At 46.2% G+C, this 19,114-nt stretch overlaps 1 protein-coding gene across 2 annotated transcripts in view; it reads right to left on the reverse strand.

Annotated features, from left to right (window-relative positions):
- Nucleotides 1–18,580, reverse strand: part of Iqca1 (IQ motif containing with AAA domain 1) — a 112,166-nt gene extending 93,586 nt beyond the window's left edge. For both annotated transcript variants that reach the window (XM_035439268.1, XM_035439267.1), the window contains exons 1-5: nt 18,570–18,580; nt 10,046–10,370; nt 7,954–8,070; nt 5,257–5,448; nt 3,600–3,671 (exon numbers count right to left, since the gene is read on the reverse strand). In XM_035439268.1, coding sequence (XP_035295159.1) covers nt 3,600–3,671; nt 5,257–5,448; nt 7,954–8,070; nt 10,046–10,370; nt 18,570–18,580 — 717 coding nt within the window. The remainder of the gene's footprint in view (nt 1–3,599; nt 3,672–5,256; nt 5,449–7,953; nt 8,071–10,045; nt 10,371–18,569) is intronic.
- Between the last annotated feature and the right edge of the window lie 534 nt (nt 18,581–19,114).

Genomic DNA, 19,114 nt, shown 5'->3' on the forward strand with positions numbered 1-19,114 from the left:
ATCCACGCCATTGGCTCTGCCAATTAAAATAGCTGGACATGATTTTTAGGCCGCTATTTATTTTCCTCTGTACACTTACTTTATAATCTACATATTTAAAATGGCAATATCAAAAAATAATACTTGATATGCCAATGGTTAAGAGAAACAGTTGGTTGGGGTAGAAGACAGAGTGATGCCCTTTGCTCTGATTCCACTTTCAGAGACCAAGTCGTCCCTCCTGGAAGCGTGGCAGGCTTGTGGAGACACAGCTAGGATCAGTTAAACCACTGGCTTTTCCATTGACAAAATAGATTGAGATGAACACATGGAGAATTGAGATTTGAAATGAGGAGGCAACACCCTCATCAATGACAGAGTGGAAAATATATTCAATTGAAAACATGCTCTTGGTTTGGGATAGTGGATTTTTTTTTTTTTATGGTCATCAGCCAGCAAACTGCAGATAACATTCTTTCAAAAATTGAATCCATGTATTTCTCAGTGGTTAAAATTTCAATAGGACATATATTATCAAGAGACAGCACACTGGGTAAAAGGCGTGCAGAGAAAGTGTGCATGGAACACACAGCAGGGGAGCTGTTCTCTTTATGTTTTGCAAACTGCATTGTGGAGAAGTTCTTAGGCTTGTCTCTCTTTTGAGACCAGCACATGGAAATTTCAGAGCAAAGGGAGGAGTCTGAGTTATACATAGCAATCCATCGGTACCAGGACAGGACAGGAAGTCAAGATTGAAGGGCGAATGCAACAGTCTTTGGCTATTGCCCGGGATTCTGGTCTTTTTTTTTTTTTTTTTTTTTTTTTTTGTATACAGAAGGTAGCCAGTAAATGCAGGTTAATGAATCACATCAAATAGAAGTTTACTCAAACAGAAGCTGTTGAGTTAAAAGTTTGACCACTGTGAGATTTCACATAGTGCTTAAGCATATGCCATGAATCTTAGATTGCTAATATGAATTTTAAAGTAAAATCAACCAATATAGCTAGATTCTTTTTTGCATGTATACATATGTGGTGTGTGTGTGTGTGTGTGTGTGTGAGAGTGTGTGTGTTTATGTGTCTTTTGCATATGTGTAGGCACACCTGTACATTTGGGTACATGCCTTGATTACCCTTCTTCAGCTTATACATGGAGGCTGGGTTTCTCACTTGAACCAGATTTGACTAGCCTCCAGGAATCCCTACTCCCTGCTCCTGCACACTGACTGGGATTACAGGAGGACTCAACCGAGGGACTGCCAAGTCAGAGTGGCCTGTGGGTATGTCTGTGAGGGATTGTCTTGGTTGATGATTGATATGGAAGGACCCAGCCCAGCCTTTGAGAGCAGGTGACATTTCAGGTGTCACTTAAGTACCATCTATGGCTCATCCAGTTTCTAGTGTATTTTTTTAACCTGAAGTCCATAGCCAAGATTTATTTTTTCTTCTTTTTTTTCTTTCTCTATTTTGACCCAATGTTTGTTGTCCTTTTTACTACATGTCACTTGGGAGAGGGGACAGAAACTGCTTAAGATTGACTTTCCAACAATTTAAAAGCATGTAAAATAAGCCCAGCCCTTCACCTGCCTATGCAGGCCAGTGGAGTGGGGAGGTGACAGGAGGTGGCAGCAGGGCGTATACTGAAGGGGGGGGGGGCAGCGGGCGGCGCTAGTGTCTTGGTTCACACTTCACAGTCATCTGCACTGCCCTAACTATGACAGCAATGACATATGACCAAGGCTACTTCTTGTTGGTAATTCACTCTGTCCTCCAAGCGAAAGTCAATTGTACTTTACAGGTTTGTTTTATAAGTTTTGCATCGCCCTCTCCAGGGTCTCACTGTAACTAAACTGCTTAGGCTGAGGAATGGAGCAGGGTGTGGACATGATGTACCTCTCGTCCTTCATGGGCCAGTGCTCTAAGCCCCAGGAGCAAGGGCCAGCCAGGCCAATTGATGCTTAGCCACACAGGTCATCATTATGTGGTACACGATACTACCCAACCCACCTCCACTGAACTGACTGGGCTTAGCTCCACCCTGGTGTCTGGAATGCAGTTTCCAGAATGGCTTTGCTGAAGCATAGGGCAAACACCAGGTGCCTGATTCTCCCAGGCCAGGACTAACCCAGAGGCTGGAGAACCTTCTGAACCTTAGCTACGTGATTGGCTTCATTGAGGTTTCTTACAGCTTCTGTGAGTTTTGATATTTATATTTCCCTAGGCGATCTTCTCTGTTCAGTGTCTTCTAATTTATGAGCGCAGAGGTTCAAGACACGATCTAATAGGTTTTTCTTTTTTTAAAGCCTGTTAGTGTCTGTGGTTATTTATGGTATATTTATATTCCTGTTTCTTCTTTTCTTACTTAGCCTCACCAGAGCTTTCCAGGCAGTTAGTTATTTTCACATACCCAGTCCTTGTCCTGTCAGCACTGCTGTTTATGTGTTTTTATCTGAGGGTACCAATGGAGCCTCCAGCAATTTAGCTAGCTCTGTGTGATGCTCTGAAGCTTCTGCTGTAGGACTTGGTGGGAATCTGGTACCTTAGTTAAAAATTCCTTTAATGGAAATTGAGCCTGTCAACCAATGAGGCCCCATCAGGAATGATCACATCTCTAGTAATGCAAGTGTTAGCTGATTTCCTGGACTCTGAAGGGATATCATGTGTAAAGGTGCTGTAATTATGGAGGAATTCCACCATAAAATAAACAATGTCCAGTAGTTTAGCAGGACCTGAGGAGAGAATGGGTTTCATTTGAGAAGAGAGGGCTCTGAAAGGGAAGTTGTGGGCTTCCCCAGGAGGCATGGGCTCTGCTCAGGACATTAGAGCTCTGTTCAGAAGCCCCATACTTCATGCACAGACTTTAAGGAGATGCTGGTGCCCTGCCTCCTGGTCCCTAAATCCTACTGTAAGCCTACCGAGGGAACCTGTTACTCAGTTTTGACTCACAGCAGATGAATGGCAAAGGTCTGCATACCACGAGTGTACCTTGTTTCCCTGCTGTCTCCAGGGTAAGCAAACTGCCACATGTAAGACTTCAGGGTCTATGAGACCAGGTGCTGGGCTGTCTCCAGCTGAGAGCTGACAAAGAACTGATGTTCCTGTTCTGGTTGGCACAGCAGTGGGATGCTGCCAGCAGCTATGTGACCTTGGAGGCAGATTCCTCCCCACCTGAGCCTCAGATGAGAGCCCAGGCCCAGTTTGGACAACAGTTAGCCATGTGACACCCCAGGCAGAGAACTGAGCTGTGCCAGATTCCTGACCCAGGGATCTATGCCATAGCACAGGCGGTTGCCTAAGCCACTGTTTGGTGTTGAGACAGCTACATGACAATGCATCCATCACTGTGGAAATGAACCCTCCCTCCAATACCTGCTGGACCAAAGCAATTCCATTCTCACCAGCAAGACACTCTTGAAGCCAAAGGCTCTGCTGACACCAGGCAGGAGTGGGACATACCCTATCTGGAGTATTCTACATCTCACAGAGACATGTGAGGAACACTCCCCGACCTCTTGGGTCCCCAGCTGGAAGTCACCCATTCTGTTTTCCCCTCTTTCCACAGACACTCACTAGAGAAGGAATGCAGCCCACAGAAGCTCCTCTTTAAGTATGGAACTTACCATACCCAGGAATACCATCTCCTCTTCCCTCTCCCTCACTGTTTTTTTGCTTTGATGGAAACCTCGCCAAACCTGCAAACAAATTCATGGTTACTTCTGTTGAAGTTCTCCTGTAGAAACCACCCAGCCCATGCATTGTGTTTCACTGGGATTGTTTTTTTAAATGTTAGGATAACAAGCAACAGCTTTTTCTCTTCTTTCCTTCCTTCCTTCCTTCCTTCATTCCTTCCTTCCTTCCCTTTTTCCATCTTTTCTTTTTATTTATTCTTCTCTCATACAGTGCATCCCAACTGCATCCTCCCCTCTCAGTCCTTGCCCTCCCCCCAACACACACCTCCCATCTCCCCCAGGTCAATTGCTCCTTTGTTTCCCTTCAGAAAAAGCAGGTCTTATGGGAATATCAACCAAATATGGCACAACAAGTTACAATAGGACGAGGCACAAACCCTCACACCAAGGCTGGAAGAGGCAACAGCTTTATGAAATTTTTATTTTATGTGATGTGTATGAGTGTTTGACCTACTTGTATGTCTGTGCAATACATGGGTAGCAACAGCCACAGGGGCCAAAAGAACTCATCATACAGTTATGAGCCACCATGTAGGTGATGGGAATTGAACTCAGGTTCTCTGGAAGAGCAGCCAGTGCTTTTAGCCACTGAACTATCTCTGCAGCATCCACAGAAATACTTTTAGAGAAGGATAATTACAGAAATGACTCATAGCTGTCTTTGAATCTGACTTGGGATTCTTCAAGAGAACATTCCAGAAGTCAGAAGAATGAGGCTCTACCTAAGGGTAGTACTTCACTGTTTGACAATTAAAACCTTCCACAGTAACATGGGAAATAACAGCTCATGCATTTCTAAAACAAAACAAAAAACAAACAAACAAACAAAAAAACGGTGAAACTAAAGCTTATCTTAGGGTGTAGAGTCCAGGAGATGCAAAGAAAGGGACCTGCCTGCCCTTCCCACTGCCCTCTCCCATGACTACCTAAGCACAGCTGGCGACAGTGCCCTGCCTCTCAGGCTCTGCAGTGTGTCCTTATATTTATTTTCTTTTTAATTTAATTCTGATTTGTGCCACATGGCTGTAGTTTTCTTCTTCCCACAAGCAAACTTGGCCCCCATTAGGAAAAAGACAGGGTACACTACTAGCAACACTATATAAGAAGAAAAATTAGTCCCTACAGCCCCTCTTGAAGGAATACCGAGGTTCTGGCCCTTAGTCAGTCGTGGTGGCTGGAATGTGCTAAGTGATGAGCTTGTCTTCAAGGCCCCGGGAGTTGCTCCTGGCATCTCCCTTCTGCAATTGTCTCAGCATGAATGAAGTTTTTTAAAAAAACCTCATTGTGGGTTTACATCCTTGTTAGATTCTAGCAACATTCTTTCCAACAATTATTGGTGCCCTTTTGGAAGTCTTTGAACATACTGTTCTGCATCTTAAACTTCCTAGTTTTCAATAAACAAAATAAAAACAAGACGATGTTTCTCCAGGGTAAGCCAATAAATCTTTGTGGGGTTCACTAACTCAACACAGCTTTCCTATAGGTAGAGCTTTGGGTTTTGAATTTCAGAGCTCAGCCACAAAGTTGGAAAGTGTTGCCTGCCCCCCCACCCCCCCACTCCAATCCGGATGTGCCCACATGTCAGTACTTTTTGAATCTGCAGGGCGGCCATGCCGGTGTCAGCTAGTCTCTGGCCCAGCAGCTTGATCTCCTTGGCTCTGCACTCCTGGAGGAAGATCTGCTTCATGAACAACGCCCTGAGGCGGCCCTGTCTTGCTCGCTCAGCGATCTGGATCATTTTAATAGCCTCTTCCAATGCTATGCTCTTTACAGCGTATTTCTGCAAATAAATAAATAAATAAATAAATAAATAAATAAATAAATATTTATATAGGTTGAATTGGATCAGCAAGGGCTTCGCAAGCAAAGGTGCTTACTGCCAACTGTATAGTATGATACAGCAGCTGTAGAGTGTGTTCTAGATTTCTTTTCTGTTGTGATAAACACCATGGCCAAAAGCAACTTGGAGAGGAAAGGGCTTACTTCTCTCTCTAAGCTTCAGGGAATCAAGGGAAGCCAAGGCAGGAGGTCAGGTCAGGAGTAGGAAGCAAACACCACAGAGACAGGCTGCTTGCTGACTTGCTTCCAGGCTCACCCTTAGCTACATTCTGTACAGCCTGGGCCCATGTGCTGAGGGGTGGTACCATCCACAGTGGGCTGGGACCTCCTACAGCTAGCCATCAAGGAAATGCCCCCCTCAGCCCACTGCCCTGCTAAGAGAGGGAGAATTAGTTTCTTCCAGGGACAAGTTCCCAAATCGGATCTCTAATCCCGAGTGGTCATCTCAGGACACATGTACACATGTACAAATGAGCAATGTTAAATGGTTGTAGACGCATGTATAAATGTATATATATATATATATATATATATATATATATAGTATCCATCACATACAACTATATGTACATGCATTCATTGTTTTAAAACAAATTATAAATATATTTTTGTTTATATATTATATATAAATTACATAACGATATACAATTACATATAGTATATATAATGTCTATGTATATATATGCAGCAATGGTAACTGAAGTAGAGACCATGAATTTGGAATGGGGGTGGTCACGGGAAGAGTTTGTGGGGAGTGGTGTAAACACAGGGCTCACGTACAAAATTCTAAAAACCAAGCCAAAACAAAAATCTTTGTATAAAGAAAGGAAATCCCCATAGACATGCCCATAGGCCACTCTGATGGAAGGATTTTCTCAGTTGAGGTTCCCTCTTCCCAGGTTAATAACCAAGGTTTGCCACCCCAGACCAGACCACCCTCCTTCCAAAAAGTAAGCTAAATGGCACCCCAAAAGTTTAGTTCCATAGCAAATTAGTCCTGAGATGACCAGAAATGTCAGTCAGACATATTGATTAGTGCTGCAAATTCTATCATTTGCTTAATGGGAGAAATAGGAATGGCAACCATGTCTCTGAGATGAGGACTTAAATGTACCTCAAGTAAAATGCTCAAGGCAGCTGTTGACTGGCCAGTGACTTAGGATGCTAAGCTAAACATTCAGAACTGTTGACTTCTATGTGTGAAAAGGTGGGGGCTGGGGAGGTGACTCAGCCAGTCTCAAGGCTGAGGAACTGAGTTTGAAATTCCAGTACTTGGCTAAAATATATGGGTATGACAGTGTGCGTCGGGAACCCCAGTGCTGGGGGTGCACGCAGAGCATAGCCAAGTGGATCCCTAGCACGAAGTGGCCAACCAGTCTATCTGAATTGGTCAGGTCCTGGTCGGATGAGAGACCTTGCATCAAAAAGTAAGGTGGGGAATGATTGAGAAATACACTCAACATACAAGCGCACACACATGCACTTTTATGCACATGAACAACACTCTCTCTCTCTCTCTCTCTCTCTCTCTCTCTCTCTCTCACACACACACACACACACACACACACACACACACACACACACACACACACACACACATGATGAATGTCATTAAAACAGAAAAGTGTGTGTTCATGCTTCAGACTGTGGGGCCTTGGGTGGGGTATGTAGAAACAGGGCTAGGTGATTGGTGTGTGCCATTTTTAGGGGTGCAGATGTACATAAGCAAGGTTTTGGGGAGTCTTCAGAAGCCCATGGAGACTTGAATGGGATGAGGCTGAGGTTACTGTTGTCCTGAAAGCAAGGGAGGAAACTATACCAGAGTAGAAGAGCGTCGTGCAGGCAGAGTGTGGCCCTGCATGGGTAGAGGAACACTTGCGGCCACATCCAGCTTTACAAGGGGTCTGGGGGGTTTGAACTCAGGTCCTCCTACTTGTGTAGAAAACTCTTCACTCCCTGCGCCATCTCCCAGGTCCTTCTTTTCCCAGTGACTGCCCTTCTAGGTGATCCAAATGTCACTCAGTTAGAACTCATAAAAGGCCAGAGAGCAAATGAGAACACACAGTTGTGAATTCAGTTTGTGAATTCTGAACTTGGTGGGTTTAGTTTCTGACTTTAACCTGGTGAATCAGAGATGAAAAAGCAAAACCAGCTGGCAACTGGCTCATCTTTTTGGCTCTCGATGTGATGCATTATCATTTGATCTTTATTTCATGTAAAGCAACCATAAGGAATCACTAACAACCAACCACCCTAGAGGTGCATAATCCCTGATAGACCTCACAGAGCAAGCAGGTAGGGGAAGCACTTTTCTCTACTTGAGAATATGGTGACTGTTTCCCAGACAGTTTGGGGTGAGGAGGAGGAGGAGGAGGAGGAGGAGGAGGAGGAGGAGGAGGAGGTTATACAGAGAATGAAAGACGTGTGTTAAAGCGATACAAACCACGTCAGGAAGGTTCAATCCACATTCTTTTAAGATCCGAGCGAGGATCTTCTCTCTTCCTTTTATGACTTCCAACCTCTCCTTCAAAAAATACCTGGGTATGGGGACATCCAACTGTTGCTGAAGAAGAGAGAATAAATATGAGGCCATTCTGTTAGGGCCCCAGCACTCAAATCTACCTAGAATTATGGTAGGATGAGCAAATCACCAACACTTGCTTGTGGCGGGATGGTGAGAGCAGGTGTGGGGAAGAGTGCTTGAAGACCTGAGTTCAAACACATATGGAAGCATTTTAAGGAACTCATAGGATGGAGGGCAGGGGTGGGGATGAAGGCGTCCAGTTATCCCCCCACCCCTGCCCCAACTTTCTTTCTGGCTCTGGCTCTACTTGCTCCATTCTTCACAGAGTCCAGCTCACCTAGGCTCTGCCAGCTTGGGAGGCCAGGTCAGACCAGAGACAGATACCATAATCTTCTGGCTTCAGAGTCTCTCAGCCAGGGTCTGACTGGTATCCCAGTCTCTTCAGTCCTACCATACAAATAGCTGGGGGCTGGCCAGAAAAGCAGTCAGAAGTGTGGACTTTGTGAGAGAATGGCCACAGTGACCAAGTACAGAGGATGCTGGCTGGAATGGCCCATCCCAAAATGCAGAGACATCCCCTAGGTTTGCTTCTTTGCCAGGACACTGTTCACAAAACAGACACGACTGCTGGCCCAGTGTTCTGGCTCCTGAACATCAAAGACATCAAATGGCTTGCCCATCAGTTCCACAGCTGGTGGGAAGCACTGTTGATATGATCCCACAGCATAGACTTCCTGGGTGATGTCTGTTCTCCTGGCACCTCTCTCTTCCCGGGGCACAACTGGCTTCTCACAGCAGCAGCATTTCCCAGGTATAAGGAAGGTGACCAGCTGAAGCTTGGGGCAGTGTGGATAGCAGGGAAAATGGAGGGAGCCCAGCATGTGAGTCTCTAGACCTCTTTAGACTGTAACGGTTTAATAGCCTTGAAATTAGATTTAGATGTTGAATGTCACCTTACTAATTAAATTTGGGGCTATAATTCAATAAAGAGTGATTCCACATTTGGCCCAGGCTGTTCTTCCTCTTTTCACCTGGGTGAGCCAAGCACACCTGACTGAATTTAGTGGTTAACTTTTGCTCTTAGAAATGCAGGCAATGCGTTTGCAAGTTCTGCAATGTCTTGACCCACTCTAGTTACTCCCTGTAGTCTATTCTGATGTCATCAGAAAACAATACTAGAAGAATCTTCCCCAGAAAAGAAATGACCTTTACAAAAGTCAAAATATTTTCCAAGTGAAGAAACCCGTAGGCCCCCATGTAAAAAGACTTTCTTTTTTCTTTTTAACTCTACCTGAGGGAATCACCCTTTCAAAATTGAGGGTGAGCTAACAGGGCCTACAGCTGGAAGAAATGAGGAGTCTAGTGGCCTTTGAAAGTCCATCCACCCAGGATATTAGAGAAACCTCAGGCAAATGTCTGTCAGCAAAGCAGAAAAGGTTCAATGGCAGGGGCTAAGTTACTACAGGAGGTGCCCAGGTCAGAGGGAGGCAGAGGGAGGCTCCTTGAACATTAAGGAGGGATACCTCCTTCTGCAGTACCTAGGGGACAAAGGCCATAGCTATAAACCTACTGGGTCATTACTGACACAAAACCAAGGAAGAAAAGTCATCCAGCTGGCCACAAGGCCCCCGCCATCTAAGACTACCATCCAAGTGATGATGGAGTAGTAGAAAGCAGAGGGTATTTTGGACCCAGGTATTTGGGAGACTTTGGGCTATGGGGCATTTGTGAGGGGGTCAGTCTATTCCATTTCAACCATCATGACATTGTGGTACCTCTGAATACAGGACTTCAGTGGCAAACAGATCCACAGGCTGTGGAAGATTAGTCTACACAGACAAGGAAGCAAGCAAAGCCTACCTTATGATGGTGAGGTTTCAGTGAAGAGAATGTTCAGGCTTTTAATTCAACAAGGTTGTCACATGTAAACATGATTAAGAAGTCTGCAGACAATGGGCACAGTATCTTACTTACAACAAAAACCTAATGAGGAAAACCATAACAAAACACTTACTGGAGCCAACTTCAGGTCCTGTAAGATATCATCAAAATAATGGAACTCTGTCAATTCTAACTCTACCATCTCGTTCTTCAGTTCCAGAATGCGACCCATCACTCCATCCAGGATCTTACGAATAAGGGTGCGTTTCTGTGGATGGACTATCTGGTCATAGACATTCTCCATGCTCCTGAAAATCTGCACATACTTTATGTAGAAGGTGGCTAACATCTGGAAGACCAAGACCTTGTTTCTCTGTGGTTCCGTCATCTTCTGAATCTCTTTGTCAAGCAGAGTATTGAGGGCTTCTTGGGTCTGGTGCCACATTTTATTGTACATTCTGGAGGGAGACACAGAGTTTAGACAACCTCATGCATAGACTTTATCCCACTGGACACACATATTGGCCACATGGCATCATAAAACAGAACACATGGGCAGGAGTAAGCTCAGGACACAGTAAGTGGCTGGAAGGTTCTCTGGACAACTTACCGTGCTTGACATACACATGTTTTTCTAACAACCATTACTACAAATAGTAAATAGTCTTTTTAAAAAAGCCTCTTTATAAATAATATAATTGCTCTTCAGCATGTCTGTGAAGCCAGCGTTATAGCACTAATTTAAATAATGAAGCAATCTATATCCAGAACAATTAACTGATCTTAACTGATTTAAATGTATGTGTGTATGTACAATGGAGAGTATATTGAAACTACCATTTTGGAAAGCAATTCCACATAGTCTTGTAAAGTTAGATATGTGCAGACTCCTTGAATTAAGTTTTATAACTATGTATCAAGTGTGTGTGTGTGTGTGTGTGTGTGTGTGTGTGTGTGTGTGTGTGTGTGCGCGCGCGCGTGCGCGCGCACTCGCGAGTGAGCATGCGTTCAGGTGTGTGGAGACCAAAGGTCAACCACCATGTCATTTCTCAGGAGACAACCAACTTGTTTCTTGAGACAGGGTCTCATTGGCCTTGGAATTCATCCAGTAGTCTAGACTGGCTGGCCAGTGAGTCCCAGGGATCCCCCTTTTCTACCTCCCGAGTGTTGGAAGGTTAAGAGTGTGTCATCGTACCCAGCCTTTTTTCTTTCTTCTTTTTAATAAATTCAGGTCTGTATGCTTTACTTTACAAGACAAATACTTTATCAGCTGAGCTATCCCTACAGCTCCAGTATTTTAAAAGATAATAGTAGTAAATTAATAGTTAGGAGTACTAGTTGTTCTTGCAGAGGACCTGGGTTCAGTTCCAGCCCCCACGGAACTGCTCAGAGCCTTCTGTAACTCCAGTTCTAGGAGATCTGATATTCACTTCTGCCCTCAGCAGGCATTTCATGCAGGTGGTACACATGCATACATGCAAACATACATACATACATGAAGACAAGACACTAACACACATACAAGAAACACATTTCAAGAAAATAGCAGAAGTCTAGAGATAGCTCCCCAATGAGAAGTGAATAACTGCGGTGTAGTCACCAAACAGACTGTTTCATGCAGATGTGAGAAGGTGTGGATGAACCACAGCTAAAGACAATGGTTGCTATCCTTAGAACCATAAAGAATATGAAAAGGAGGGTCTGAAAGGGTCTGTGCTTGCTGGGTCCTCTTGCCCCACTTTACTAGGTAGAGTCTACACGACCAGAAGCTTGTTGGGTGAGTGTATGAAATGCAGACTGTTCCATGCCTTCCTTGGGGTGATGGGGGACGTACTTCTGTGTATGTTTATCTTATTGATTGTTAAATAAAATATGGTTTGTCCAATGAGACAGCAAGTTAGACGGGACTAGGAGTCAAAGAGGATTCTGGGAAATGTAGTAGAGAAGTGGTGATCCAGGCAGGAAGTGACATAGCAAGGAGACTCATATTTAAGCAAAGGAAACAGGAAGGGTTTCCCCTTTGCCCCTTCCTCCTCCAGCGGCGCCATGTGAGCCACCGGCAAGAGAGGGTGCCAGTGAAAGGCATCCTCTATAAGATAAGTCTTATAAAATATATAGATTTTTGATAATTGAGACTGAGCTAACAGATGAGAATCCTAGTCATTGGCCAAGCAGCATTGTACCTAATACAAGTCTCTCTGTGCATTAATTGGGTCCTAACTCAGGCGGGCGGCTGGTGTAGAGCACACACGTGGAGGTGGGGCTCAGCAGCTTATGTCGGAAAGATTTATCGTAACACTGAGGTGGTGGCAGCTGAAGGCTGGAGACATCATTCACCAAAGGGACTACTAGGGCATCATACCATCCCCATTCTGTCTTCTCTGTTGACATATGTAGCCTTAGATTTGGCCACCATGCCTGTTCAGACTAAAATAATTATGGTAGAGACTTCCCCTTGCCAATTTTTGACCTGTCACATTAAGAACTATGGCTGAAATCAGCTAGACATCACGGGGGCAGGGGGGCTGGGCAGAGGCTGTTCTGGAAAGGATGACAGCCCTGTCCCCTGACTCTGAGAAGCCAGAGCTTGAGGTCTTTGATGCCTTTGTGGCTTGGCTCCAGCTTATTCACTTTCCAGGTGTCCTAGTGCCTGGTCTCCATCAACCTGTTTGCATTTGTCATTATCTGTGGACCTGGAGTCGGTTAGCCACCTTCTCCCTGGAGTGTGTAAGAAAGAGGACTTGGAGTCACATGACCTGATACAGCTCTACAGTCAAAGCTCCTTTCCAGCCCTCTCAGAAACACCGGGGTGTCTCCTCTTCCAGGGGAGCTCTGGCTTTGGGTCCAGCCCTGCCTGCTTCACACCTCGTGTCCATCTCTCCCTCTTCAGTTTTCCTGATGGTTCTTGTCGGATGTTCAGGTGCTCTTTCTCCTCATGAGTTCACAGCCTCTGGAGTCCTTTATTGTCACTCAACAAGCAACTTAGGGAGCACTGGGGGTGAATATTCAAACTCAACCACCTTGTTTTGATGACATCCTAATGTCAGCAATAATCTCCATCTTCAGCTTTCCCTGACCCCTCCCCCGCCCACACACACCTGTTCCTCAGAATGGTTGCTCTACAATCCACTGTGCTGACAAACTGTAGTGGTCCCTGGCTGATGCCTGATTGCCAGTGCTGCTTCCATCTTCCTCTCCCAATGCTAAATGTGTCTCTTGATGTGAGAAGGGTCATGTGGCCATGGTTACAGTGGTAATGATGATGGCGGTGATGGTGATAGTGATGATTGTGTTGGTGACAGTGAATGATGAGTGGCCATGGCGGTTAATGATGGTGATGGCAGTGATGGTGGTGAATTGATGATGATGGAGGCAGTTACTTAATACACATGCCTTGAGTCACTCTTCTGAGAGCTTTCCATATAATGGTGCATGCCATCCTCACAACACCCGTCTGATTTTTCTGGTTTGTAGATGAGGAAACCAGAGCATTCACAATCTATTGCTCAAGTCATGGGGTTTGAGGACACACCAGGTCTTGGTGTGCTCATTGTTTGTCCTCTGAGCTTTATGCTTCCTGTTTTTCAGGAGGAAACAAACATGAACACTTACCGTTGAAGACACAAAGACACTATGAAAAGCAAAGACCATGTGAATCCCAAATCAGAACTTTTCCTTCCTCCTATCCCGTTAAGTTAGAATGCTGAGTGGCATCCAGAACTCCATCCACAGTGTGTGTCAGCATCATATTTCCAAAAACTCAACCAATAGAGGACTATGCTAGTGAAAGAGCTAGGTAGCTTCTCACAAAAGAGAAGAGGGTTGTTGGGAAATCTGAGTTATGACTACTGCAGGACATTCCACCCCCTGCATACTTAGCGGCTAATGGTAGGTGTCACTAACCAGAGGCAGTGAAGGTCAATGGGAGAGCGAGAACCACAGAAGCATTGTGCAGCTGCTCAGAGCACCTGGTGTGCCTGACTTTCTGCATCTGCGTGTTCACACCTCAGAAAGATGGCAACAGGGAGGAAAGGAAAGAGCACAGATGAGCACATCAAAGGCAGTGTCAGGCTGGAAAATGAGCAGCTGCGACCGGCCATCTGCCTGAAGAATGCAAAGCCACAAGGTGTAGTGAGAAGGGGGTCATGTCGCCAAAGCCCAGACTCCTGGAATCTGAGAAGAACACAACTTCAGATGGTCACTGACCTGAGAGAACACAGGTGGAGCTCACCAGCAGGCTCCACATCATAGAATTTATTTGGAGGACAAACTGGGACTTGGGGCCTCAGCCAACAGACACAGAAACAGGAGAAAAACACAGGCTGCTTTTGTTTAGAACTCAGATCTGAAACTCCACTCAGCAAACCAAAGGCAGCCAGAGGAAAAGCATCTCTAACCAAGATGGGGAGGGGCAGTATGGGGGGGACAGGGGTGGGACGACTCTCAGAATGACTGTGGCTCAGCATGCAGGAGCACTCAACTTACAGCCATAGAATGTCAAAACCGCAGGGTATTTTTGGGCATTTGAGAAAATACTCAGCAAGCTGACAGACAGCACATTCCTGAGCAAAGATGCCCTGAGCACACAAAAGAGATGGCTGCTACAGGATGCTGAATCTAGAGACCACTGCCTCCTTACCAGCGACATGACTGGAAATTCGGAGTAAAAGAGGAAGAGGGAGTTGACAATAAAAGGATTTTTATTACTGCTGTTTGTAAATGACTTAACTGCCAAATGCAAGGAAATCGGTAACAGTAAATGATGTTGCTTAAAACAGCAAGGTTGCAAGGCTCAGACAATACCTATTTAAGCGAAGGACCAAGAAAAAGAAATAAAGAGAAATTCCAGCTATATCCCAGGCTCAAATAAAGGGTGTTAAAGAATATTGGGGTACTACACAGATCTATCCAAAATAAATTTTTAGAGTGCAGAAGTTGAGAACAAGCAGAAGGCAAGATCTGGTCCTGCTCAGATACAAAACATAAAAACAGCCGAGTCTGGAGGCTGATAAGCAAATTTAATATGAATAAGAACCCAGAAATAATAAACTGAGGGTAAATATCATAATTTTAATGTGGGCATAGAATAAGCAGTAAAAGATGGAAGTAACTGTCTTGGTAAGTTTTCTATTACCATAACAAACCATGGCTAAAGAAACTTTGGTTTCTTTGGTTCCTCATGGTTCCAGAGGGTTAGATCCATGACCATCAGGCAGAGAGTGTGGTGGAGGGCAGGGAGGCATGACGCAGCAGTAGCAAAGAGCTAACATCTCATCAGCAAGTAGGAAGTAGCAGTGCTAACTGGGAATGACAAGGGCTTTTAAAATCTCAAAGCCAGCCTCCAGTGACACATGTCCTCCAACAAGGACACACCTCCTAATCCCTCCTAAATAGTTCCACCAACCAGAAGCAAATATTCAAATACATGAACCTATGGGGGGGCATTCTTATTTAAACCACCACAGCAACTTATACTTCAAATGGCTTACCCCTGCAGCAAGCATTGAGGACACTGCCTCCTAAGAGGCTTGACCCCACCCACACCCACATGTATCTACAGACTCAGTATTCCACCATGAGGGTTCCCAGATGCCCTAGAGTCCCCCATAGGCTCAAGTGTGTGCTGTGATGGGGAGAGCCAGCTAGGCAGGGTCATGTAGCATCAATGCCTTGCACAGAGTCTATGTCCTCATACACCCACTTCTGCTAGGGTTAAGCAGCAGGGAGCGTTCAAGGCTGTGGCAGACTGGCCATAGCTGGAACATTGAGTCAAAGACAGTCCTGATGACTGTCTCTTCACAGGTCCTCCCTCTGGGCTGAAGCCTTTCTCTTCCTCATGTGCACCTTTCTAGGACCCTAGGGGCATGGTGCTGGCTGAAGGGGAATATGGAGTGCTAGGTTAGCACATAGATTACACGGCTTGGCCTGATTTTCTTGCCACTAAAGATGGCTCCATCTCTTTCTGACAGATCTGTTCCCTAAAAATTAGGGCTGCCTGCCTTGATCCCTTCAATGTATCTATAGCCACATACCACTACTCTGGCCTCTCTCGGCCACACCACCCTGCAGGGCCTCATTCACAGACATAGGGTGGCCTGAGCCCACACTCCCTCCCTGCAGTGTCTGGTCATTTTGCTCATGTGGGACCCGTAATGATAATTTGAGATGAGGGATGCATCAAGGCACTAGACAAGAGTGTCATGGGGGCACATTTCACAAACCACTAACAACCCTATCTTCCAGGGTTTAACACTGTGGCTTTAGTGCATTTACAGTGCTGTATAACCATCACACTGTCTAGTTCTAGAATGTTCTCATCATTCTAAGAGAATTCTGTCCAGTCAGACAGTCACTCTTGAGTCTGCCTCCTCAAAGCCCTTGGCCATGAATCCTGAGTCTACGTCCATGGGCTTTATCCAGACAGTCCCATGTACGGCCACCCCTGATGCATGCATCCTAAGTGAAAACCCATCTCAGTAGCATGGCACACTACAGAGAGTTTCCCTCTTAATTAAGAGTTGACCAGGTCGAGCATCCAGAGAACCAGACATAAGTCATTAGTCCAGGAGAAGATCCACCTTCAAAACTCATAGTACAGTGTCTACTTAATTCTGACAGCTTTTGATACCTCTGAGAAGCAGAGAGATTTTAAGCTGAGCCATCATAAGTTGGGAACTGTTTGTAAATGGAGTCTGTCTAAGCAACTCTCTGTGAGTGGTGTCCCATGCCCATGCTGTGTAGTACTTTTATTCATGTTATAGCACAAGCCAGGACTTCTTCTGGTTTAATGCCAAGCAACTTGTGATACTGGGGGCACACCCTTACTTGGCTCACTGGCCACCAGTCAAGGGACCTGTGGGACATTTCTGCCCTGTCTTGAGTAGAGTGATGATGCTTCAGTCATCACAGGTATGGTGGTTAGGAGAACTTAGATGTGTTTTAATCCTGAGACTGCCTAGTGGTTTAAAAAGCCCACGATGGATTTTAGAGTTGAGAACTAACCTGGAAATGTGACAGACTCTGAAGTCAGGAGGGTGATGGGTAAGGGCTGAGAAAGACCATATGGCTATAGCTTGATAGACTTCTTCCTGCCACTGATGGCTGGGGAGGGACCACAAGCTGAGTTTCCTTGGGAAGTCTTAGTGTGTAAATGGGGATTATCTCTCACCACTGACAGAGAATGAACCTTCCCTCCTTCCCAGTGGGTTCATGGCCACCCGTTCTGTATTCTCTCACCACCTTCCTGCTCTGAAGGAGACCTGGCTTTTCCTCACCTGCCTCCCCACCATATTTATGTGTGCGTCTGTCTGTCCGTCTGTGTGTGTGTGTGTGTGTGTGTGTGTGTTTGGGGGAGTGTAGGTGTTTGTATGGGGGTGCTCTTTAATGTGGGCCTCTTCTGTGTGGAACCCTTCTGTCCTGGCTGTGTGCTGTTCCAGGGTTCTGGTTATTCACACAGCCTCCAGATCTCCTCTTTCTAACTCCTAGCTCTGAGTTCCACATCCTCAGTGGCAGACATTACTGCCCCTAATGTTTCTGTGCTCTTCTGAGAGAAGAGCACTCCTTTTTGCCTTTCCCCTAGATGTTTGGCTACACTCAGTTTTGGCTTGTAAAATTGGTACCTAGAGCTGTCTGCTGGCCCATGTGCTCTGGGTGGCAGCTCTCACTATCAAGGATGGCACCTGCCCACTCCTGACCTCCTATAGGATCTCAGTTCCTTTACCACCAGGCATTCCTTTGGTACACGAAAATAAAGTGTTTTCACACCTACCAACTCCGTCTCCCCTGTCCTCTGCCACTGAGGGAGGCTTTGGTTCCTTGGCTAAGTTAGCTCTTCTCCCTGCTGTCCTGGGCTGGCCTTTTTACCTACACTTGTACCCTGTCTCATGCAGGGTACATGTACCATGTCTCATGCATCTTGGGGCCACACTGTCAAGTTCCTACTTGGTCTCCAGGAAGCTTAGACCTGATGTTGAACAGCCTTCCGTCTAGCTCCACGGGCCTCAATCTACTCTCCTGCCCTCCCCATACCCCACTCCCCACCCCATGCCAGGGAACCTCCAGGCTTAGGTTTCCTGGAAGACAGTACTGGGAAGCTGGCCCTGGAGTTGAGGTCTACAGTTGCCCCAAGAGATGCTGTAAGCCACTGCCCTGCATTGTGCTGGGAACTCTCTTCTGCCGTATGCAAACACTTGGAGCTACAGCTGTACAGGGTGGCTATGACCATGGCTGGGGCCTGGAACTGACTCCAGTTAGCCATAGCGCATGCTCATAACATGGGGTAACTGCAGAGCCAAGTATGTAAGGAGGTGACAGACACACACTGGGCAATGGCCTGCCGTCTAGGCGGAGAAGCAGAGCACTGATGCTTCCTCCAGATCTTTCTGGAATGCAGTTTAGGATCTGGGGTTCTCACAAGAAACCCATTCATAACTAATAGAAAAGCCGCTTCAGTCAGCCACGGGCATGTGACGGAAGCCTGGGGGTAGGCCCTCCCTCTGGGGAAGAAGGGAAACAGCCTAGTGTGTTTTTTAAACTTTATGAAAAATAAAAAGGAGGAGAGAAAAGGATGGTGGAGAGGAGGGTGAAGAGAGGAGGGAAAAGGCAGAAGAAGCCACCCTGGAGAAGCCACAAAGGCTAACAGGTAACCCACCACTTACAGGTTCGACATGGCTGGCCTCTTCTGTCTCTCCTTCACCCACCAGGAAGCTCTTTCTCGCCCTCCGAAGGCTGGCCTACTACAGAGGGAACCCCCAGAGGTTCCTAGAGGTTGGGGGCTCCTCTGGAGGGAGGGACAGGGACAGTGTGCAGCCTGTCACAGGGCGCAGGGAAAGGCTCAGAGAGGTGGGTCACCCTGCCGTCACCCTGTCACCCTCCCGGGAGCGCAGGCACGGGACTGGAGTTCCCTGCTTTGGTTGCTGCCTTGGGCTCTGGAACCTCACTTCTCCCATTAGAGCCGCTCCAAGCGGCCCTAGCAACGAAGACTCACGCGGTTCCCGTTTCCCTGGCAACGTGGTGAGGAACTAGGGGCGGGGCAGGTTCTGTAGCTGGTCGAGTGGAGAGCTATGTCCGGCTTTCGAGGTCCTGCTGGCTTGGTCCCACCTGCCTCTACCCGGGTCTTGGGCATAGATGGACCTTCCTGACAGCAGACCTCCGTCTTCCCATCTTCAGAGTGGGCGCAAAATTCACTCATTCATCCCGCACT

The sequence above is a fragment of the Cricetulus griseus genome, chromosome 2 (genome assembly GCF_003668045.3).
Source record: "Cricetulus griseus strain 17A/GY chromosome 2, alternate assembly CriGri-PICRH-1.0, whole genome shotgun sequence".
NCBI classification, from domain to species: Eukaryota; Metazoa; Chordata; class Mammalia; order Rodentia; family Cricetidae; genus Cricetulus; species Cricetulus griseus.